Source organism: Clarias gariepinus, chromosome 3 (assembly GCF_024256425.1).
Source record: "Clarias gariepinus isolate MV-2021 ecotype Netherlands chromosome 3, CGAR_prim_01v2, whole genome shotgun sequence".
In the NCBI taxonomy this organism is placed as follows: domain Eukaryota; kingdom Metazoa; phylum Chordata; class Actinopteri; order Siluriformes; family Clariidae; genus Clarias; species Clarias gariepinus.
In genome coordinates, this window is record NC_071102.1 from 31,553,822 (window position 1) to 31,579,022 (window position 25,201).

General features: G+C 38.9%; 1 protein-coding gene across 1 annotated transcript in view; it reads left to right on the forward strand.

The window, feature by feature from the left end:
* rapgef5a (Rap guanine nucleotide exchange factor (GEF) 5a) overlaps positions 1-25,201 on the forward strand; it is a 93,220-nt gene that overhangs the window by 21,934 nt on the left and 46,085 nt on the right. The window contains exons 4-8 of the mRNA XM_053492604.1: positions 614-735; positions 3,967-4,129; positions 15,070-15,151; positions 18,618-18,666; positions 18,777-18,853. Coding sequence (XP_053348579.1) covers positions 614-735; positions 3,967-4,129; positions 15,070-15,151; positions 18,618-18,666; positions 18,777-18,853 — 493 coding nt within the window. The remainder of the gene's footprint in view (positions 1-613; positions 736-3,966; positions 4,130-15,069; positions 15,152-18,617; positions 18,667-18,776; positions 18,854-25,201) is intronic.

The following is a 25,201-nucleotide window of genomic DNA, read 5'->3' on the forward strand; positions in this document are numbered from 1 at the left end:
AAACAGAGTTCTTACTCTTATAATTGTAATCTGTTATTCTATGGAATCAAAAGTCCTGGTTTGACATGAACACTTCTCATGCTTTTTTTTTTGCACAGGAATAAATGTACCTTTTTAAACCATAGTTGTAGCTAGACTCGAACCGAAAAACAAAAACAACAGTGTGACTCAAATGAACCTAAAATTGTGGCATAAACTAGATTATATTTGAATGATATATTTTCGACAGATCTCATTATCATTAAGCACAGAAACTTGAACAAAATGGGAATTATGTAAAAAATAAATAATGGACTATTCGCAGTTAACAAAGGAAAAACACAAATGTGATGCATTTTCCAGTTTAAAATGTGCGGCGTAGGTTGTTATATATACATTTTATGTAAATGATTATAACACACACTAAATTTCAGAAAGCATGTTTCAGCAGTTGTGCTACGATGATGTCCATAAAAGACCAATGAAGTCATTATGTTTAGATACAAAGTGGGAGAAATCTGTTCAACATTAGCACTGATGATGTGTGCAGTAGCAGACGGAGCGGTACATCTTCCTGAAGTGTGAGACGTGTGTGTGCATATGTGTGTGTGTGTGTGTGTGTTTTCACCCACAGGAGGAGCTATGTTGGTGTGGAGCTGGTGCAGTGGCTGCTGGAGCAGTGTGTGTTTGTCCAGTGCAGGATGATGGCTGCTCGGGTTTGGCAGGTGCTGCTGGAGCTCGGCATTCTGCACTCTGGTAACTCAGCTAAAAGCTGGCAGGCTCTTAGCCTTAATGCTACTCTGACTTAAAGCCCTTCCTTGATGTGAAAGCAATAGAATACCAATAGCTACATTACACCACACTACTGGCATGACAGTTATTTTTTTACCAAGGTTGTATTTTTTTGCGTACCAGCATCAGTGTATAGCTAAGTCTAGCTAATGAGATTTAGCTATCTGTAAGGCAGTGCTGGTTATTTAAATAAGAAAAACACAATAATATTAAACAATACAGTATTTGCAGAGATTAGTTCTCTAAAAGTTAAGTGGATGGAGTTGATGAGGGTGATGACTGAACTCCCACTCATGCACACCAAGCTCTTCCCGCTAAAACACTAACCGCTAAATCTAACTTTAAAGTGCACTTTGCTGTGCTTGAATGGCAAGTAATAACATTGTAACAATATGGAAGTATCTCTTTCTGATTTACAAGAATAGTCGAGTTAAGTGCTTAAGTGCCAAATTGCCCGTAGTGTGTGAATGAGTGTGTGTGTGCCTTGCGATGGATTGGCACCCTGTCCAGGGTATACCCCGCCTCGTGCCCTAAGTTTCCTGGGATAGACTGCAGGCCCCCGCAACCCTGTATACAGGATTAAGCGGTATAGACGATGAGTGAGTCTTGTGAACTTTAAGCATCAGTATTGGCACTAGCCAAGTTCTAATGCAACAAGCTTAAAATTTCAGCCCATATTCATTTATTAGAGTGATCAAGGTGATCTGATTTTGTTGATTTGAGGAGCTTAGAAGTAATGTTCAAGTAATGGTCAGTGTGTCCCTATGAAATAACTTTTATTGTTAGTTTACAAAGCATAGTCTGAGAAAATGCACTGTATCTATCTGATAAGATTGTAGATTACATTGTACTGTAACTTTTATTGCAAAGGAATATTCAAAGATGTTGAATCCTCATGAGAGTTATCTAGCTGCCCTTGGTGCTTGCCGATTACAGCCATATTTTTCTTCCTGGAGAGACTAAGATGAAGGCTGAGGCTGATGTTGGTGAGCATTTCTGTAATGCCTGACACAAGGCCTGTGTAAATACACAAGCATTCTGAACTGTACCACCGGTAGCAGACAGGATTTTCTCAGCTAAATATTACACTTTTTTTTTTTTTACCTTTGTTTGTATACTGTCTTACTTATACGCTGCCTGACCAAAAAAAAAAAAACCACACACTATAAAATTTTATTCATTCACCTTAAACGTTGATTACAGCACACAATGTGGTGTCTGGTTCATCTGTGAAAATGATTCCTCAGGCTCCCTGAACCACTTTTTCACAATTTGTGTCCTGGAATATGTCTGTGCCATCAGGAAAGAAAAACTCCATAGATGTGATAACCTGATCATTCAGTACATTCTGGTCGTCATCTGACTACATTTTATTGCTGCATAACGTTGCTGAGTTTAGACCTGACCAAGTCAAGCAACCCCAGATCACATCACTGCATAGTGGACACTGTGCACGATTGGTGCATCGCTTCATGTGCTTCCCTTCTTACCTTCCAGTACTGATCCTTTAAACCATGAAAAGCTCAGTTTCCTGTCCTCTTTTTACCATCACTTATAATTAGTAATAAGCTCCACACTTGTCTCTTCACCTTTCTGACCCTTTAGTTTTTCAGAATGTGCCACACTTTTCAGTGACCTAATAATTCCAACATCACCATTACACAGTGTGCAGAGTTAAACCAGCAATCTCTGTGCTAGCTTATTATATACCATTATGTTCTTCTCTCAGGCAGTTAACTCTGCCCATGGCACCCAACCAGCTGTGACTTGTTTGCATCATCTGACTAAATATTGCTAGAACAATGCAAACAGATCCATGTGATGCACTGGACTCCGGTGCCTAACTTGCATGGGAGAAAAACTGGGCTCGATTAAAGTAACAATAAAGCAGGAGATTTTGCTCAAAGTTATGCAGTACACATCTTGCAATATTTCTCTGCATACTGTATTGTCTAGAATACTCGACTCGTTATGCTAACTGTTCTAACTGGTGCCCTAAGGAGCAGTATTTTGGTGCTAAAACTGATATATTCAGTTGAGACTCAGGAACATAACCATGGTAAAAATGTCTCTTTACTTAACCATGCCAGGATGTCCTATAGTCACTTGATTTTTTTAATGCCATGTTCTTCAAATACAGCATCAAGGTGAAAGTGAGTATATATCTGAAGATATAAGACAAACAGTATATCAGAGCTCTTTGGCCGTTTGAGATTCTGATCAGCACTCCAACGTGGATTGTCTTCACTTTTATTATTAAAGGCTCTATTCAATAACTCCAGAGCCGCAACACCAAACGCTACAGAGTTTCTCCTGCTTATTATTCTGTTTCAAGCGTATCACATGTGATGACTCTGACCTCATCATCACAGGTGCATTTCATCCTAATATCTAAAGAATAGTCTATTAAGGGTTCTTTAAGGGTTTATGAGATATTTAAGGCTCTTTGGCATCATCGAAAGGGTTCAGCTTGGTACACTTTATGATATGAAACTGGAAAAAAAAGAGAATTGACAAGAAAAAATATATGGCATATAACAAACATATATTCATGTATTCCATTCCATATATTCCATATATGAAAAGATTTATAATAGATAATATTAATATATTGTAACTGGAAATAAACTGGAAAAAAGAGACTTAACAAGTGAAAATATATGGAATATAATAAAATATATTAATATATTCCATTTCATGTATTAATATATTTATTACAGGTAATATTAAAATATTTTAACTGGAAATAAAATAAAATATATATTGATATATTCCATATACTGTTACTTTTTTTAGTTTATTTACAGTTTATTTTAAGTCTTTTTTTTCAGTTTATTTACAGTTGAAATATATTAATTTTACCTATTATAAAATTGAAATAAGGAATTGTATATAATAAGTTGTTAATAGTATGAAATCCATACCTTAATATTTGAACTAATTCCAAGCATCTCCTTCTATTGGCAGATAAAGTTTTAACTTACAATAATCTCATAATATAAAATCTTAAATATAAATTTTTTGTCAACTTTTTGGTCAATCAGTAAAAAAGTCAATTAGACATCTTGGTCATTTAGTAAAATATCAAAATGTTTTGCACAGTGACATGCGAATGATGCAATAAGTATCCAAATGTTCTTATTTTCAGCAATGTTAATCCTTGTGTCTCTGACTTGTGACCCCTTTCCTGTGTAGTGGACCAGCGAGTGGTGTTCGAAGACTCTAACACGTACTACCAGTTCTCGTTCGAAGAGTGTGAAGCTCAGGGCTGCGAGTTTCGCTCGGAGGAGGAGTGGCAGAACGGAGTCAGACTGCTCATGCAGCTCGTCCCCTACGTCCAGTTCAGGGTGGTCAGTCCGTAAGTACATGCACACGAACATGCACGCACCAATCCCCGCCCCCCGCCCCCAGAGACGTGCTAATGTCAGCCCTCTATAAAATATCCTATAGAAATAAAAGTTATGTTGCTGTGTTTCCAGACTGTGAGCACTTTGCATTAATCAGTAGAGCTCTCAACACTCTTTTAAAATTTTTTGTAAAGTGCTTCCTATACCTTGTTTTTATTTGTAATTTATCTTGATCATTTTTGCTTTCATTATGCATACATTTTTTTTTAACTATACTATATTTACTTTTTATTTTACTACATATTTTGAGCTATTTTGAGCTTCCAAGTATTTTGAGCTTCCATTATTATTATTATTTTTTTATTTTTATTATTATTGCTGTTGTTGGTAATCTTGAGACCCAGTTTAAATTACTTTGTTTTATCTGACTGAGTATTTGGATCATGCCCTGATACAATTTAAACGTAGTTTAGTTAGACTTGCAGGTTAACTAAACTGAATTGCTCCACCGCATGCAATATGCAAATCAGCTCATAACATTACATAACATTACAGTTCCCCAGTTGTTTAAATAAAGCATATTCTGCATGGATAATTGTCGACTTTGCACAGAAAATGCTGCTAAATATGTAGCAGGCACTTTACACACTACAACACAAAGTGAACACTGAAGAGGAACCTACACAGAAATTAAGCAAACTATTGGACGGATTGAGCTGGAAAAAGTTTGAAAGTTGTGTTCAATCTTGTCATTGGATGTCCAAAAGAAGAAAAAGGTTTAGATACAGTCAGCAGGAATAAATATTCATAAATACAAATTTATCGATGTAAAGTTTCCTAAAATTCTAGATAGAAATGATGTATAAAATGGTTTCGAGCAAATTACACCCAGTGTCTTGTAACCAGTAGGAATCACGGTGAAGGTGAAGGAGCTTCCTAAAGATATTTAGGGAAGATGTTATTCAACGGCACTTTGATGTGAAACGCTGTAGTGGCACAGACCTGAAGGTGGAACGTTCATAGAAGTCAACTATCATCCTGGGAAAGCGGTGCATTACAAGACTTTACAACACACACACGCTCTCAGCCTAATGATGAGGAAGGTAAGGGAACAGAGATTTAGGACAAACTAAAATCATTAGTTACACAGAGAGCAATAAGCAAAGATCTGCACCTTCATTATTTCCGTTTCTACATTCCCCAATATTATGTGTGGGCTCCAAGTGCCTTTTGTAAACACCAAAAGCAGAAAAGAGAATATTAGTTTGCCTCGACTGTATCTAAATATTGCCAAGATCTGGCATTTATTGTTCATCTGCAAATGGAATATTAATGGAATACGAGGGGATGTTCAATCAAACCGGGACTTTTGATTGTGCAGGATAACAGAACACACTTATGAGCGTAAAAACACCTCTTTATCTCTCTATATATAATCCCCTGCTACACTAATGCACTTATCCCAGTGTTTCAGAAGTGCTTGGACAGCATCAAGGTAGAAAGTTTTCTCAGTATGCCAGATCCATACCTGCTTCATGTCTGAAACGCTGGCCTCCCAGGAACTCCTTTGAAGGCGCAAACAATTTAGGACTGTTATTCAATTTTTCAACTGAATTCAATTTTATTTTTATAACGCTTTTTACAATGGTCATTGTCTCAAAGCAGCTTCATAAAATGAAAAGAAAATTTATAGAAGTGTGTATGAGTGAGAACAAATGTGTCTAGATAATAATGAGATTGTCCCTGATGAGCAAGCCATGGGAGTCGGCGACGGTGGAAAGGGAAAACTCCCTGAGATGGCAGTAGGGAGAAACCTTGAGAGGAACCAGACTCAACAGGGAACCCAACCTCGGATAACAGGAATTATATAACGACATCATGTGTGTTAGGCTGCTTGAAGTTCAGTATAACAGAAGTTGTCTAAGTTAACATGGAGTCCAGTTCAGCACAGGGATGAGTCAGACAGAGTCTGGATCACTGGGAGCTCAGGAGCAGCACGTGTAGATCCAAACCATCATGAAGCAGAATCCAGCTGGAGCTGGACCTTCTCTGGATGCCATAGGATCCTCGCAGGTTTGGCTTTTGTCTACTGGAGCTGGCACAATCTCCAGATGCCTCGGGATGGGTAGAAAAATAAAAAACAGGTAGAAAGAATTTTGCGTTGGTTTCGTTCAGGATATTAGATGAGAGAGTACTGATGTACTGGAGTACGGGGTTATGGGATGAATTATGTGTACGCCAGATTAAACTGATAGACTGTGTCTGAGCCCCGAACACTGTCAGGAAGGCAATTCTAAAGCTTAGGAGCTAAATATGGAAACTTTTGATATAGAAAGTTCATATAGAAAGATGCATCTTTTCCGGAAGTTGGTGACAAGTTATCCATCAATTCTCGAGGATCACCCGTTCCAGTTGCCGAATATTCACAGGAACGATCGCAGTGGTTTTCCGAGCCACCTTGGTACTTCCACAGTCCAAAGACTGGTGTTCCCAAATTTGCCTGTACTGTGTATGAATTAGTGTGTTTTTCCCCTTCTGATGGATTGGCACCCTGTCCAGGGTGTACCTCTCCTGGGATAGGATCCAGGCTTCCCGCAATCCTATGAAGGATAAGCGATATAGAGAATGGATGAATGAATGTGTGTTTTTTCTGCATGTGTGTGTGTGTGTTCTATAATAAGCCTGTGTTGGATTTGAGGTTGAGGCTGAGGTTTGACTTTGTTGTTTTTACAATCTAATAGCATGAGGTTAGATAAGGTGCATTTGAATCATTTTAGCAGCTTTTGCATCTGCGGTATTATGGTGATAATCCATCTCTCCAGATTTACTCCTCGTTCTCTGATACGCAAAAGTAAACAGGGTCATAAGCAGAAATAGTGACAGTACTGTACGTCCATGGAGAATGAAAACGACTCAGGAATTTGTGAATGTTTCAGCAGTTTTTGAAAGCTTACTGAGAATATAATACATGATACAAAATAAAGAAGGAAAGGTTTGGAGAAAAGGAACAGTCCCATTCAGTACCTAATTATTTGACAGAATAAAGTACAAATCACTTTGAGTAATATACTGATAAAATATAAGAAAAATACACACACATGAAAGTGAGAACAAAAACACTTTTGCATTATCATGCTTGATTAAAGAGGCGCTATCCAAAGTCCTCGAGACCTTGTGCTGGACACCAGCCCATGCGGTGTGTTTGCAGTCGGCTAAATGATTCACTGAGGCTGAATATGGGTCAGTGTGTGACGTCAGCCTCAGACAGAGCCGGGTGTCCTTCACTGGTCCCGGATCAACACGTTATTCACTGATTTCTACTGAGTCTGACTAACAACCATGCTGACATAAAAACACAAGGGGGCGTTCAAGTCAAACCAGGACTTTTGATTGGGCAGAAAAACAGAAAACTGTTTCCGTGTGCTTGGATACAATCGAGGTAGAAAGATTTCTTAGTATGCAAGACACATGATCGGACCGCCTTCTTCATATCTGAAGTGCTGGCCTCCCAGGAACTCCAGACATGTCAGCGCTGTACAGGGGGATGTGGAAGTAACTCCCAGCCCAAGTTCCTGTAATGTGCAAGTGGTGTTGGTGAATGATTGTGTGTTCAGTTTCCACAGACAGATGCATCTCTAAACGTTCACAGAAACGAGTGCAGCGGGCTCCGAGCCATCTCGGCCGGGATCGTCACTCACGGACTTCTTTATAATTTTAGCACAATTCGGATAAGAGTCACATAACTGTACTGGGCTTGAAGTCTTCTGTAAATGTCAGTCGGGTTTATATCTTCATTCAAAGAGAATTTCATCGTCCCCCCCCCTGCATTTTAAATGAATTCAGCATTTTCCATTATTTATTAGATTATAAAACGAAGCTGATTAAACGTGTAGGTAATGTTTCAATTGCCTTATTATAATAGCAAATAATTAAACAGAATGATCAGTCATATGATTTTCACCCCAGGGTGCCCACACACACACACACACATACACACATCTTTTTCTTGTGTATGATGTGGCTCTTTTTTGTGGCTCATCTTTGTATGATGAGTTCCTTTTACTAATTTTGTTCTCATTTTTATTTTCTCATATAAGGAAACTTGTGGTTTTGCTTTTTATATTGCCGGGTGACTCAACCCCTACTGTGTGTAATCTTCATTCATTTATTCGCTCATCGTCTACACCGCTTACAGTTTTTCTTGATTGCTTAAACACATTTGCCCACTCTGACATCACATTTTCAAAACAGTTAACACACAGGATAAAACTTAAGGTCAATGGTCAAAATGACTCAATTTGTTAGCAAAATGCTCTAACACTCACAAAACATTAAAAACATGCAACATCAGCAAATATTTCCATCAAACACCAAAACTTGTAGTCAAATTAATTTATTCTTTGAATCAATCATTACACGATGGATAACAAAATTCAGCCATCAATATGCAATATAATACTTTACAAACTCAAATGGATACTGAAAAAAAAACTACCAAAGAAAACTTATGGGTGGAAATACCAAAAAAAAAAAAAGAAAGAAAAAAGAAGAAAAAAAAAATATATATATATTATTTTTCACATTTAGTCCATTCGTTCTTGCCGATTATGCCACAGGTTCTCATCAACATCGCATTGAATGTTTTCCCTTGCAATGCACCGAGGGAAATACCTTCTTGCATGGCGTATCCATCCCTGGCAGTCCTCTGCACCTATTGCCAGGCAACCAGCATTCATTGCCTCCAGGAGGGGCATCTGCTCATATGGCCGGTGATCATACACCTTCCACCTCCAAGCAGAGAAGAACTCCTCGATTGGGTTCAGAAAAGGCGAGTATGCAGGGGGGAATTGCATCATAATACGGGGCTGTGCTGCAAACCATTCATTCACAAGGCGAGAGTGGTGGAAAGCCACATTGTCCCAAATTATGACATACAAAGTCATGCCAGGCCTCAACAGCCCTCTCTCTTCGGGTGGAATCAGCATTTCTTTCAATGCATCAAGAAATGTGATGAGGCGTTCTGTATTGTATGGGCCAATAGTTGGTATCTGGCAAAGGACCCCATCATTGGAGATGGCAGCACACATGGTGATATTGGCACCCCTCTGACCTGGCACTGTGACAGTGGCCCTCTGCCCGATGATGTTCCTCCCGCGTCTCCTCACTTTACAGAGGTTGAAGCCGGCTTCATCCACAAAAATGAATTTGTGATGTGTCCCTTCTGCTTCAAACTCCATTATTCTCTAAGAAAAAAAGCAAATTCATAATGCAAATTATTCTAGTCGCATGTAACTATGGTAAACAAGGTATTACAATAAAAAAATTTTACCTGCACATACTGGAATCGTGCCTCCTTTACGTTGTCAGAATTTCTTTGAAATGGAACTCTGTACAGCTGCTTCATCCTAACATGGTTTCGTTTAAGGACTCGATTTATAGTTGCCAAACTCACACTGTTTATCTTTCTAAATACTCCCTGATCTGCAATTACTGCTGCCTGGATTTCACGCAGTCTGATTGCATTGTTTGCCACTACCATATCTACAATGGCAGACTCCTGTTCAGTACCAAATATCTTTCCTCTTCCACCAGTGTGTGGTAATGTGTGGATTCTATAAAGTAAAAGCAAAAAGCATGTCAAAATTGACATTACAGTATGACAGTCACATAAATAGACACTATAGACACAGGTTGTTCTGCTAACAGGGCAATGCAGTAAAGCTGAAATACACAGTGGTATACAGTACAGTAACACTGTGAATTACCTGTTCTCATTCCGAAAAAGCCTTACAATAGATGCCACGGTGCTCCGACCCAGAATGGGCTGGACCCTTTGTCCAGCCTCTCTAAAAGACAAGCCATGATTGATGACATGGTCAATAATTGTTGCCCGAATTTCATTTGGAACTTGAGCTCGATTGTCCTCTTGCTGCTGCAGCTCCTCCACCAGGCATACGAACTCCTCTTCCTCGGGCCCCTCTGCCATGGCCTCTTACTCTTCTTTCGTGCCTATGGCCTCTTTGATCCATGCTTGCAAATAGCAATACAGAGGTGGCATCTTTTGTAGAGGGATGAGGATTGATTGCTGATTGAAGAGTTGTGCAAACAAGTTTCACACAGGTGCATTGGATATTTATAATTATGCAAGTACTTTCTATCAGCTGTTAATAGTTGTTTTCCTTTTGTTCAACACAGTGAATCCAATGGAGTTTGGGATCTTTCAATGAGATCTGTGGTAACTGTTTTGACAAAGGGTGTGAAAAATGTGTGTAACAAATGAAAAAGTGTTAAGGCATTTGAAAGAGAAGACTTCTCCTGTGCTAAGAATGTGATGATGAAGATCAAGCAAATCCCAGTTTCACTAAACGTGTCTTAGCAAATGAGAAAAACTGTAATCTGACCAGGGTCGCGGGGGGCCTGGAGCCTACAGTATTTATCCCTTTTGTCTTTTAGGACAAACTTTACTGTGGATTCTATTATTATTATTATTGATATTATTATTATTATTATTATTTTAAGCGCCCCCTTTTCAGACCAAAAATAAATAAATAAATGGAAGCTGCCGGGTTTTGCATGCCAAAAAGAAGCAGGTGCAACAGCCAGAGACGAAGAACAGTGGGTGGTTCTGCTGGATGCTGAGTAAAACTTAGTCGATCATTTCCGTATACAACTATAAGAGACTAAAGCATCCTCTAAGCGTTCTCACTGCAAATACTGACTTCATTTACCGTTTTATTTTATTTATTTTGAAACATTCTGGCCTAATGTGCCTAAGATTTTTGCGCAGCACTGTAAATAATGTATGTATTGTGAAAGTGCTTATGTCTGTGTATGTATTTTTAATGAGAGCTCCAGTCCTGTGGGTCGTGTTAAAGCATGAAATGCTACCACTAGCTGAACTAAAAATGTCAATCTTGTCAGTCTGCGAAGAGAGAGAGAGAGAAAGAGAGAGAGAGAGAGAGGGGGGTGAGAGTGCTATGTTAGGAGAGTGGGTGAGGTGTGTGTGTGTGTGTGTGTGTGCGTGTGTGTGTGTATAGAGAGAGAGAGAGAAGAGAGAAGGAGCAAAAGAGCTATATGTAGAGGTGTGTGTGTGTGTGTGTGTGTGTGTGGAGGGAGAGAAGGGGGCAGGTAGCAGGAGAGAGAAGGAGATAAATAGATAGATATTTTATTGTTCCTGAAGAAAATCAAAAGTATAGACAGAGTACAGGCAGAGAGGTGTGTGTGTGTGTGTGTGTATGTGTGTGTATGTGTGTGTATGTATATATATACACAGTGTCAAGAGAGAAGAAATAGGAAAAGGTGAAAGAGTTATAGAGAAAGAAAAGGTTATGAGAGAGAAAGGGGTGCGTAAAAGATTTAGAGAGAAAGGGCAGGAAGAGGTAAAGAGAGAGAGAGAGAGAGAGAGAGAGCAGTGTGGAGGTAGAGAGGGGCAGGTGAGGTAACAGGAGTGGGAGAGACGGAGTGAAAAACAGGGTGGGAGGTATTTAGAGAGACCCAGAGAGGAAAGAAGGGAAATATTTTTGTAAATGGATAAAAAAAAGAAATGAAAGATTTGTTTCTGTTCGTTTGTCTCCCTCACATGGTTTCTCCAACAGTCTCTCACGTCTTTTTGGTCTCTGTCTTATCTTTCTCGCTGTCTTTCTCAGTGCCCGCCCCATGTCTTTCATATTTCTCTTCTAATCTCTAGAGTCTCTAATCTTTCTTGCTGTCTCCTTAATTGTCTCACATTTTTAATGCTGTCTCTGTCAGATTGTCTCGTTACTGTGTCTCTCATCGTTCTCTCTTTCATTTTATTTTTATCTCATTTTTCTTCATTTATCTCATTTGTCATTCTCTTTCCTTGTCTCTATCTAATCTTACTTGCTCTCATTATCTTTCTCGCTGTCTCTCTCTTTTTTTTGCTCTCTCTCTCTGACTCATTGTCTTTCACCTCTCTGCCCTTTCTGTCACTGCGTCTCTTGATGGTTTAAAGTCTTTCTTTATACTGTATTCCTTTCCTCTCTCCGGCAGTCTTTTTTTTCTCACTGTCCCTCTTCAGAGCTTCATGCCTTGTTTGTCTCCCATGTCTTTTTTTTTTTTTACCTCTATCTTGTCTCTCACTATCCTTCATGATCTTTCTCTTAATTGTGCCTCTCTCTGCTCTTTCACTGTCCTATTTTTCTGTCTCTTAGTCCTTAACCTGTCTTTCCCACTGTCTCTCTCTGTCTTTCTTCTTGCTTCTCTTTCTTTCTTTCTTTCTTTCTTCTTTTCAAAATCTCCATTTAGTCTTTCTTTAGTCTAGTCTTTTTCTTACACACTGTGAGTGTGTCAGTGTGTAGCCACTCAGCTGGTGAACAAGGCTTGTCTCCTGAGATGCAAATTCTAGTCACAGCTGTTAGAATAAACATCTGGCGGTCAAAGATCACTTCTTTTTTTAGTCGACTACAAGACTGATGATGAAGTAAAAAATGCAGGGCGCCGCGTGACAGCTGCAGTGTGATGTTCGCAGAGCGTAAAATCTGAAATTCATCAGGCTACAGTATGTATATGTAATAATATCACGTTAGTGGTAAGATCACCAGTCCAGGAATTCTACCTGCACTGCTGCAAAGTCTATTTTTAATTCCGCTCTGGAGGTCTGGTATTGCCTGAACATCACATATACTGCCTGGCCATGTATTTTTATCTGAAATTATGAGGCAAAGTGACGCACGGCTTGGTTGATTTGATCCTCGTCATTGTGTCCTGACAGCACATCTGTGTCCTCGGGCTTCACTGCCAGCCGGGAATAGACACGTCGAATGAGAGCAGGGAATTTTGATGGGGTTGAGGGAAGACAGGATGCGCCAGCGCCTGCAATTTCACCCTGACGGAATCGAACGTGACGCGCGGCGGACCGTGTGACATCGGCCGTCCAATGCGGGCCTCCATCTCCGACCTCACACTAACTGTCAATCAGACCCGTAGGATTGGATTCTGCTCACTTCATCTCTGTGAGCTGACAGAGTTATAAAAAGTGCACAGTGGAGAATTTCAATAAATCACAATAGGGGCCGTGGAAGAGACGGAGAGTTTTCTTTGGGTTGCTTTTTTTTTTTTTTTTTTTTGCAGCTTGTATGTAAATAATTTCTTCAGTTTCCTTCAGTGAACTTCTGTTTTCTTTCCAGATGAGCTGGTTGGATATTCCAGTCACACACACAGCCTTCCAACTGCTTGACATCTTTTGCATGCAATTTGCATATTGCTCATCTTTACTCTTACCAGTTTGGCCAGAACTGTTGAGAGTTGTGTGGGTGTGGGTCGGTCGGCGGGTGGGTGGATGTGGGCGTGGGTGCTTAAAAACACTGTGTGCAAACACAGGGATGTCAAATGGTAGCTTTAATCACTTTATGATTTTTGCATTCATAACACGCAAAGACATTCAAACATGAATAATCAACAAATTTCTGTGCTGTTTCTTTTATTTCTAGTTATTGCTTTTAGCCTCCTGTGGCTTTGACTCTTAGCCTTTAGACTCTTATTCATTATTTGAATGGTGTAAATGTTTTTGTAAATGTGTAAATGTCTCGGAGCACGCTGCAGTCATTCTCATGGACGTTCATTGATAAGGACTCTGGGAGTTAGTTATCACATCCCCTGTACAGTCCCGGACACAGTGCAGACCTCGCCCCAAGCCATTTTTATACTGTAGGTGGGCCATCAAAGGAGTTCCTGGGAGGCCAGCGTTTCAGACGGGAAGCAATCAGACCGATCTTGACTGAGAAATCTTTCTGCTTTGATGGGATCCAAGCACTGGTGAAACACTGGGAAAAGTGCATTAGTGCAGCATGGGATTATATAAAGAAATAAAGGGAGTTTATTGTGATGATGTCCTGCACAATCCAAATACCAGTTTGACTTGTACAGTACAGTACGTCCCCTCATAAAATTGACTCATTCTATTTCAGACAGGATTGCGTTTTGCATATTTTCTATGTGAAGAGAATAGTTTTCCAAGATGGGAAAATCAAGCTCTTGATAAAGATAACTATTTAAAAAAAAGAGTAGTAATAATAATAATAATAATAATAATAAACAAATTATTATATAGGGACTTGTTGACTTTTTCCCTGTGATCATTTTTAAATGACATCTATTGATATAAACAGATTTAGTTGCATTTTTTGTTTTTTGTTTTTCCTGAGATTTCTTTAAAATTACCAAATGTGTAAATGAAAACCTAGATGTAGCTGTAGTGACCACGCCATGAGTTAAGATTGCATAAGCAGTAAATACAAATATGTTGTTTCTTCGGCCAAAAAAAATCCTAATATCATATTTGTCACTTGCTTCATAATGCACACTAGAGTAGAAATAAATCCTACCTGCTTATAACAATCCATATTTTTGCTTTCTCTCACAAACCCTTACGCTTTTTCTTTTCTGATTGGCCTTTGCTCCTTTCTGTTTCAAGCATAAAGTGTGTTGTTGACCTAATTGACCCAGTGCTTGTTTTAAATATCATGTCCAAGCCATATAGGGTTATTGAATGATTTTAGCTGAGGTGTTGCTGAGAAAGTTTGGTCATGTCTGAAACATTCTACTTGTTATTTTGCTACCTGTCATAAAGTGGCAGAGCCTCTCAGGACCTCTCCTGTCTGCTTTATGTCCTGTCCTTATATGTGGTTTGTCCTCTTGTAACAGCTTGGTGTTATAGGCACTTTATCCTCATGTAGCAAATTCTCAGTGGGTCATGTTCGGTTTGTTCTGGTATTTTCATGGATGCTTGAGTCAAGAACGTGTGTGCAAAATGCTGAAATGGAGACAAATGGCTTGTCAAGGTTTGTCATGCTGAGAGTGGAGTGCACAGGTCAGGAGGGGGCAGTACAGAGCTGAGGCGTTAATCCTGTGTATGTGTGTGTGTGTGTATATCTGTTACCATTGCCCTTGTGTATTATACAACACTTTTGTGTTTTTTTTTTCCCTTCCCCAGTCCTGAAGAGGATCCCGAAGGAAAACGAGATATCTGTGGAGAAATTCTGCAGATGAAAGCTTTGGAAAGGCTCACATCCACCGTGAGTGTGTGACCTTACTGTACTGTGTTTGTCTATGTTGTCAGTGTACAGTGTGTGTGTGTGTGTGTGTGTGTGTGTGTGTGAGAGAGAGAAAGAGAGGGAGATGGAGTGACCAATGCAAGTCTGCCTGTGTCTCGGTCCCTCTGTATTTGTGTAGTTCAGCTCATGTCTGCCATTTAAACCCAAAGGAGGGCCATCTGTCATTTTATCATGCACTCTTGTCCCTGTGGCACAGAGATCAACTGCAAATATCTTACACTCAGCAACTGTCATGTAGCAGAGCTCCGAAACACACAGCACTGACACAGACACACACACATACTGTACATACAGTATATAGACATGTACACTATAACACATAAACTTGTGTTAATGGTTTAATACCTAATATATTGATATACGTAATATATTGATTCATATAATAATATGATGGTTATATATATATATATATATATATATATATATATATATATATATATATATATATATAAGATACAAAACATAGAATTTAATAATTGGTTGATTATGTTACAACCTCAGCAGCAACCTCCTTTCCCCTCTCATCTGTTCCAACCACTAAGCATTCAGCATCACCAGTATACTGATCACCAGCCTGATCATCTGCCATCATCTGCACCTGTATCTCACTGGGTCATACCTTAAAATAGATGTTTTTTATGCTTAAGTGACTCATAAGTCACTGTGTGGCTTAACAAACAAAGAACATTAATCTGAAACTGGTCAGGTAAATTGGGTTAGGACAGGGTATGAAAAAAAAGTAAAAACCTTGGAGCAAAAACAAGAGTGGAAAAAGTCTGGAAAATGATTCCTCAAATACAAGACATTAACAAATACAAGACATTAACAAATACAAGACAGTTCGGCCAAATTTATAATTCCTATTTGAAAAACGATGATGTAAAAACCCATACTGTGACATGCTTATTTAATTGAATTAAAAAAATAAACTTTAAACAAGGATTAGATTCATTTCTTAATATTTAGCCTAGCTCATCTAATGATGAAGGAGGCTTTTGGACTTGACTGAAATATCTCTAATTAGAAATGTCATCAATCTTCCTATCTGCATTTATTTTGTCCTCTGTTGGTTTTTCTCACGTCTCTCAACCTGATCAGTGATTGAGGGGAAAAAAGCAGCCTCAATAGGGCCCCTTTTTTCCGCATAAATGTGATTATCAAATGCAAAAATCCATAAAAAATTGTTAATGCTTCTCTTCCTCTTTTTCAAATGTTGCTAAATGCCAGTTAGGCAGAATTTGCAAACGTGTCTCATAAGCACAGCTGAATCACGTTTAATGACACCCACAAACGCCATAAAGATAAAGCGTACGGAGAGATGAAAATGACTGAATGTTGATTAAACTGCATAAGAGCAACTTTTATGTACTGGGTCCTAAATGTTCCTGTAATGCAGCTCGGCCCCTGGCTGTCATAGTCCATTTTGTCCAATTCCGTAACATAAAGATAACTGAAGTTTACAAAAATGTTGTTGAGGAAAAACAAATAAGCATTTTAATGCTGAATCTAATCCTTGTCTAAAACCACAATAACTCTGTTATACGATTTGAAGTTGATCAAGCACCATTTACAGCAGTCAGAATTCTTTTTATGCAATTTTACACAAACTCAGGACTCAGGAAAACAACCGTCTGTATTTATGATAAGTAAAAGGAAATTGTTTTACATTCATCCTTTTTTCTCGGCATACAGTGTACAGTACAGTACGTCCAGCAGCGAACCAGTGAGAGCGGACTGATGACTGGAGCATGAAAATGCTGCTTAGTATAAATTTCCCATAGCAAATGTCTGTATTGATTCCTGAACAGATTAATAACATTGATAAATTATACAATAAATCATGTTCAGTTAAGCGCTGATTGTTTCGCTCCTGAGCGGTGACATAAACGTCTGTAATTTATAGGCTGGAAAGGTGTGTATTCAGCAGGAGTAGAAGACACACTCATTGAAATTCTGTATAAATCTTCTTGTCGAGGCAGTTAGCTAAAGAATAATTCGAACAAAAGTCTTCTCTGTGGATGAAACTGCGCACACCCAAAACACCGGATTTTGCAGCTGTAATATGCCTGCTTAATAGAATACCTAAAAATAGTTCAAAAATAATATAAAAAATGCATTACGGGCTGAAAGAGGCTTGCTAACTTTTCCAGTATTGCACATTTCTGGCATGAATTTCAATTCCACAGAAACACATAAGCCTTATGTGTATCAGCACTGCCGAATTCTTAGTGGTCTGTTCGGACCAGATCGGGTTCGTAGCTGCAGGGACCTGAATGTAACTTGTGTATGCTACAGTATGTTCAGGAACAGTTATTATAAATGAACCAGCAACTTTTGGCACTTTTGGATTTCAAGACAAAGAAGACAAACAGTGGCAACACAGCCATTCACAAACACATGTATGGACGCCTGTCCCGTAAGTTTGGGTATAAAGTTACTGATTTGGTAAATAAGCATCTCTGGGAAGGTGCTGTGTAATTTTAGTCTATTTTAATAATAATAATAATAATAATAATAATAATAATAATAATAATTTAAAAAAAAAACTAGGACTGACTTGGATTTTAAATTCTTAGTGATGCAAAAAAACAGTACAAAGCATGATCATTTCATCACAAAACAGCTGGGTTTCATAAGAAAATCACTTCTTATTGAGGCTAATCAGGGAAAAAACATAAATATTGGACTTGGAGCAATGGGAAAGGGTCATGTAGTCATGTTGTTTCTTTGCGTTGCCAATTCATTCTCTATTATTCTAACTACTGTATACAGCACTTTTAACAATAGAAATGGTCAGAAAACATCATTTAGATACTGTACAAAATGTATGTTAAACCCGTAAATGCTAAAGAGCATTCCCCCACCCTTGAAAAAATCACACCTCCCTCACCGATCATCGTATAACCTCTTCTCGGCAGACATAAAATGAACACAGTCCTTGTTGTCTTCAAAAGCGCACACACTGAGTAATATTAGTGCTTGAACTATAATGTCTAAAAATAGATGGTTTCGTGCATTTCTTGCTGATTGAATTTGATCTCAGCATCCATTTCACATGCTTTATTCCCTACTCTGACTAACCAATGGGTTCTGCAGTCAGCACTGCCAGATTGCTTTGAACATTTTCGCATAAAGAAAAAAAAAAAAAAAGTCAGCTGTAGTGTCCTGGGGTGAGACACGTCCTCGTCGAGTTCAGGAGTCCTGTTCAGAGAAAACTCGACAGCATTTCTCCATTAGGAAAAAGCTATGCAGTATTCATCGGTCTGGGTGTTTTTTGTTTTTTGCGCTCTACAGTAGCTCTGTCTGAGATACTGCATCATGCACTTTCTCCTTAGTGACCTTAGTTCAGTCCGATGAGTTTTTGTTTTTTCTTTTTTATCCTCTTCCTTTTAACGTGTAGCAGAAACCTATTTCCTTTTCTTCACAGGTACAAAATGAACTCGCTGCTGCACTGGCGAGGAAAGCCAGGAAATCAAGTAAGATTAATGAGCTTTCTGATGGGAGGCAAATAAATGAGTGTCTTGTTTTTACGGGTGTGTTTAGTAAACACTGTTAGACTAATAGATTGCCTGCTGATTGATTGCAGTGTCTGAGGATGACAGTTCGGAGACAGGAGAGACTTCCCCACAAGAGCCACAGAAACCAATTGAAGACAAAGCCAAGGTATAGCATACGCTGAGAACATTGTTGTGCTTTTTTTCCTCATGTTGTCTTTGTCACGTTCTCTTTTTGATTTTGTGTTTGTGTATTGACATGTGTATTTTAACATCTGTTCAAGTAGCTAAACAGTATCCTGGGTATTTAACGTACTGTAAATCTACAAAAAAGAAAAAGAAAAGAAGAAAAAAGTCATAACTGTCACTTAGTTTGGCTGCAATGACATCTTCTGGTCTGTTTGTGGATGATGCTACAAGCTTGGCACACCATTCTTTCAGAAGGTTCTTCCATTCTTCTTGGCAGAATCGTTTAAGTTCCTCCGGGTTAGATGGGAACAGCCATTTTCAGATCTCTCCAGAGATGCTCTATTGGGGTCAGGTCCAGACTCTCGCTGACACTCTCACATTCACAGAATTGTTCTTGGTGGTATGCTTCAGGTCGTTCTATGTTTGTTTGTTTTTTCGATGTTGCAATTCTGGAATGTAGGCCGTCCCCCCAGTCTGGCAGCCTGATCACACTGGAGAAGGTTTTCACCCAGGATAGCTTTTTAGTTTTTTTTTTTTCTGCATCAGTTTTTTCCCTGTATTCTTACTAGTCTTACAGTCCAAGTCACAGAAGAACATCCCCACAGCATGATGCTGCCAACACCATGTTTGACTTTAACCTCTTGAGACCTCATGAAGCTGTTAATAAAGAGAAACATGGAGAAGAGAAAATGTAACATACAGTCCAAGGCTCAAGAGGTAGAGGTAATTTTCTGATTCCAAAAAGTTCAACCTTTGTGGCATCAGACAGATGATTTTGTTTCTCATGGTCTGAGAGTCTGTCACTGGATTTCCGGCCAAATCTGCTAGACCAGGGTGCTTCATCGTTTCAGATTGGCTGGGCGGACAGATCTAGGAAGACTGTACGTCTGTAAGACTGTGTTCCACATCTCTTCCATTTTTTGAATGATGCAGGGTACTGTGCTCTTTGGTGCTTTCAGTGATGCACAAAGTTTCCCGTATCTCTCTCCAGATCTGTGTCTTGACACATCCCTGGCTCTCTGGTCTCTCATGGCTTCACTTCTTTTAACTCTGACATACACCATTTATGATAATACATTATATAGAGAGGTGCATGCTTTTTCAAATTATTACCAGTAAAGTCCTCATCTCATCTTCTATAGCGCTTTATCCTGTATTTAGGGTCACGGGGACCTGGGGCCTATCCCAGGAGACTTAGGGCACGAGGCAGGGTACACCCTGGACATCGCAGGGCACACACACTCACACACACATTATAGGCAATTTGAGATGTCTTTGGACAGTGGGACAGTGGGACTACATGTCTTTGGACTGTGGGAGCAAACCGCAGTACCCGGAGGAAACCCACCAAGCACGGGGATAACATGCAAACTCCATGCACACAGAGTGTGTGTTTGTGTATGTATGTGTATGAGAGTGTGTGTGTGTGTGTCTTTCTGTGTGTGTTAATGTAGATATGTGTGTGTGTGTGTGTGAGTGTGTGTATCTAGGTGTGACTGTGTGTGTGTGTGTGTGTGTGTGTGTGTGTGTGTGTGCATGAGTGTGTGTTTGTGTGTGTTTATGAGAGTGTGTGTGTGTGTGTATCTAGGTGTGACTGTGTGTGTGTGTGTGTGTGTGTGCATGAGTGTGTGTTTGTGTGTGTTTATGAGTGTGTGTGTGTGTGTCTTTGCGTGTGTGCGTGCGTGTGTGTATGTGGATGTGATTGTGTGGGTCTGAGCGTGTGTGTGTGTTTGTGTGTGTGTGAATGTAGATATGCGTGTGTGTGCTTGTGTGAGTGTGGGTGTGAGTGTGTGTATGTACTGTAGGTGTGACTGTGTGTATGTGTGAAAGTGTGTGTGAAAGTGTGTGTATGTAGGTGTGTGTGTGAGTGTGTATGTGTGTGTGTGGATGTGTGTGGATGTGTGTGTGTGGATGTGTGTGTGGATGTGAATGTGTGTGTGTGGATGTGTGTGGATGTGTGTGGGTGTGTGTGTGTGTGCGTGTGTGCGCATGTACTGTAAGTACACTGTGGTAAGAACAAACTTCTATTAGCCAGCTGTAGGAAACTTTTTTTTTTTTTGCACTCCGTGTTTCCTGAACAAAGAATTTAGAGCAAATTAGCTTTTAGAAAGAGTGACTCAGCAGCTTAGTAAAGAATAAAGAGCACAGGGGGTCATGTCTGAAGAGGAACATGCGGCTTTATTTCGAAAAAAAGGTGTGTGTTTCCTGTGGATTTCTGGAATAATGTGAACTGTAGGTGTTGGGGTTGTGCTTGTGTGTCTGAGTGCATTTATGTGTCTGTGGATGTGTATGTGTGTGTGTGAGAGTGAAAGAAAGAGAAAGCGAGCGAGAGCGGGAAACAAGACGGAGCGGGTGGGCGAGTGAGCTTGGCGGGATTTCAGACATGGGAAACCTCTTACTGAGTCTCAATAATGCATCAGCTCACCATGATTTGATGGGACAGAAGAGTCTAACACAACAGAGCACTTATTACAGCAACACAACATGGACTTGAGATCAGGCATCTTTACTGCAATCACACACAGTCATGAGATCAGAGAGAAGGGCCACAATGCAATGATCCTTAGTGCATTAATCAAGCGTGCACAGATTGTAGAAACCTGAGATCAGACTAAAGATTGACGTACTGCACCAACTTAATGTTAGATATACTGTACACCACACTGCACTAACACATGGCCACTAATATACCACAATTCACAGACCTAAGATCAGACATGCTGCATTCACACTGCGATACCACATGGCTCCAAAGTGGCATAGGCCTGAGATCAGACAACAACAACAAACAGATTATATCTAAAATCAGACAGATCTAAAAATAGAACAGTGCCGAGACTACAGCAAAAGGTTTAAGGTTTTAGACTTCCTCACTACAGTCCAGTACTGTACACACACGACACAGGCCTGAGATTAGACAGAAAAGGAACATACTACACCAGAGCTACAGATCTGGGATCAGACATGTTCAGCACCATAATGAAACACTAATATCTGTGATCTGTGATCTGTTAAGCTCACTACACTCCCATGCTGTACATACACTGTTAAGAGCAGGTTGCTGCAGTAACATGACAGATCTGAGATCAGACCTGAGTGTTCACTACCACATTGGAAAAACATGATGCAAAACTGCCACAGCAGTGCTGTTATGGTTGAAAAGTCATAAGGTCATAGGTCACATGCTCACTGCAGTCCCACACTGTACACTGTGATCTCTGAGATCAGATTCTGTATGATCACTACAATACTACATCCTTTATAACCTATACAAGCCTGGGATTAGGCAGTAGACCTGAGATCAGATATATTTATTTCACCTCTACATTGAACTGACAATGACTAGGCCTCAGATTAGGCAAAGTCAATCTAATACCTCTAGTCTGAGATCAGGCACAATAAAGTAACCAATTTCTCATGCATGTGAATAGAGTGAATCGATAAAAGAATACAAAAAGATTAAGACTACATTGCCCTAATTAAAGATTAGAAAGACTTACTACATGCATTACAGAGGTCTGAGATCTTACTCGGCTCACTTACTGCAAAAAAAAATAATTATATATATATATATATATATATATATATATACATATATATATATATATATATATATATATACATATATATATATATATATATATATATATACATATATATATATATATATATATATATATATATATATATATATATATCTAAGCGCAAAGTAGTTTGGGCAAAACCCAGCAAATGTCTTTCTCATCCACAGGCACAGCGTATGGACTGTCTCAAAATAAAAGTGCGTCACTGTTACATAACTCAGTGGCCAGAAGCGGTGGCTGTAGTTAGTATCAGTTTGAGGTATTTGCATAATTGTTGTTGTTGTAACAGGAAATTCAGCAGGCAGAGAGAGAGAGAGAGAGAGTGCGACAGGTCTTATGATGCTGCTTATCAGATATGTTTATTTATTAAGGAAACTCCTGCAGGAAAGTGCTGATGAGGGAGTTTACTTGTCTGTTTACATGTGGGTAAGAAGGGGACAAAATCAGTGATGGTTATTTATAGCTAATGATACAAATCCCAGGGAAAAAATGCAGTTTTCCTTAGGGATGCTAAGCGCTCGATAGAAACTAGATAATAAGAGTTGAAAAATATTTTTCACTGGAAACTGCACTTCGGCTAACTGAACAGAAGAGAGTTTGGGAATGAATTTATTTATTATCATGTGTCTGGGTGAAATGAAATAAATATTTGCTTTTAAAAGAAAGGAAAGGAGTTCATAAAGTAGATTATAGAAGAGTTTGTTCTGACCGAGCAATCTGATTGGATTAGAGATTCAGTATTCCTGAAGTGGTGATGATAGACAGTAACATCACTGGGATGTTTACAGTAACTAATACCTATAACTGTAGCAACAAGGGTGAAGGTGAGTCTATACAGTCCGCAATACGGAGGAGAGAGCCTCTACCTGCCAAAACCTACATTGAAAATGTAGTTTTAAACAACTTTGTTTTTTTTAAATAATTGCTTCTAAGTCTTTTGGAATTGGTTTCAAACCGTATGTATTGTTTTATTTATGCCCAAGTCAAGCTGCAAAGCTATCTAGCTTCTAAAACAAGGTTGTATCCCAAATCCCTCAACAATGGTGTTTGTAGAACTGTTGTATAAAAGCAATATCACACTCGGGGTCGTGCCGTATTGCTGGATATAAGCATGGCAGTAAAGCCTTAAGCCGCTCTTGCTGCGCATTACAGCCATGCTGATATTCATCACAACAGCACTCACTCTTGTGGAATGTTGGAAAAAAGAGAAATATATTTTTTAGGAGTGTTCGCAGACATTCAGCAGTACAATTAAAACTATGCAAAGAAATTAAAGAATGTGTTAACTTATTTACAGGAAAAAATAATAATATCATTATATAATCATTAATACAAATAAGAACTATTTCCTTTTAGTGAAAGTTAGAACACAGGAAAAAGGTGTCTGTTAAAGAAGGGATTTTAAATTCACCTACAAAAGAAAAAAGCGATGGAACATGATGAAACAAAGTGAAACATTTACAGATGATGCAAACAATGCTGGAAAATGGTATGATGTTTTCATGATCTCATAAGTAAGCGTATAATACACTTGTGGTTGTGCTGATAAAGTAAAATAATCAGTCAAAGAAAAAAAAATAAGTTAAATGATCATGTGAGATGTGGTGTAACGTTAGGCAAGGGCAACAACCCTAAAATGCATTATTTTCTAATAAAATCACATCCACCTTATACTATTTTTTTTATAAAGTCATATGTTTATTAAAGTTTATACAAACAGAAGGAACTAGTAAATAGTGGTGGTTTAATAACATGTTGAACTTCTGATAGGATGGTCATGGGTTCATATCCCAGTACCACCAAGGTTGGACCTTAACCCTTACCTGCTCAGGTGTATATTATAATATAAATGTAATACCTCTGGATAAGAACGTCTACTAAATGAAGTAAACGTACAAAACAGGAAGTCTAATTCACCTGAAGACATTTATATTTAGGCATTTTGCAGACGCAAAATATTATTGGATAGATCCTTACACTGTGTTACTAGGTCACTATGTAAGTACCATCAGTCAATACAGTTTTTTTATGGTAAGAAGAGATTAATATTGAAAGAAACCTAAAACAAATATTGAATAAACAGATAGGTGTTTAGTTGTTGTTTAAAGCAAATTTACAGTAGAAGATCTAGAAGTAGTTTATTCCACCACTAGGTGCCAGGACAGAAAACAGTCTAGATGCATGTTTTCCTCGATGTCTGAGACATGGTGGGACCAGCCGGGCAGTGCTGGAGGATCAGAGGGAACGTGGTGTGGTGCGGTGCGGTGCGGGGTGTGATTAGAGCTGAGTGAGTGCTGGGCTGCTTTTTGTAGCTTTGTAGGCGAGCATTAGTGTTTTGAAAAACTGAAGAAAGATTCTGCTACAGAGTCACATGCTAAATAAAAATCCTCCTTACAGAAGAGATACTGTGATCAATGATTGGACATTTTCTTAACAATTAATTACCCAGTTAATTACAGTTATGTACAGTTTTCGATTACGTGGCACATCCGTCTTACAAGTCCCTGCGAATTAGCTGTTACCATAGAAACACTAATGGATTAGAATGTGCACATTTGACTGGCAGCTGGACCTACTGACCAATCAGGATTTGAGAATTTAGCATAATGAATATTTAATAATAATAACATCTTTTAAACAAATAAATGTATATTTTGCTTGACCATAATGAAGGTGTTTCTTTTTCACTTTGATCTTTGATTCTCTTGCAACACTCTCTTGGTGTTTGTTACACTACACTGTAT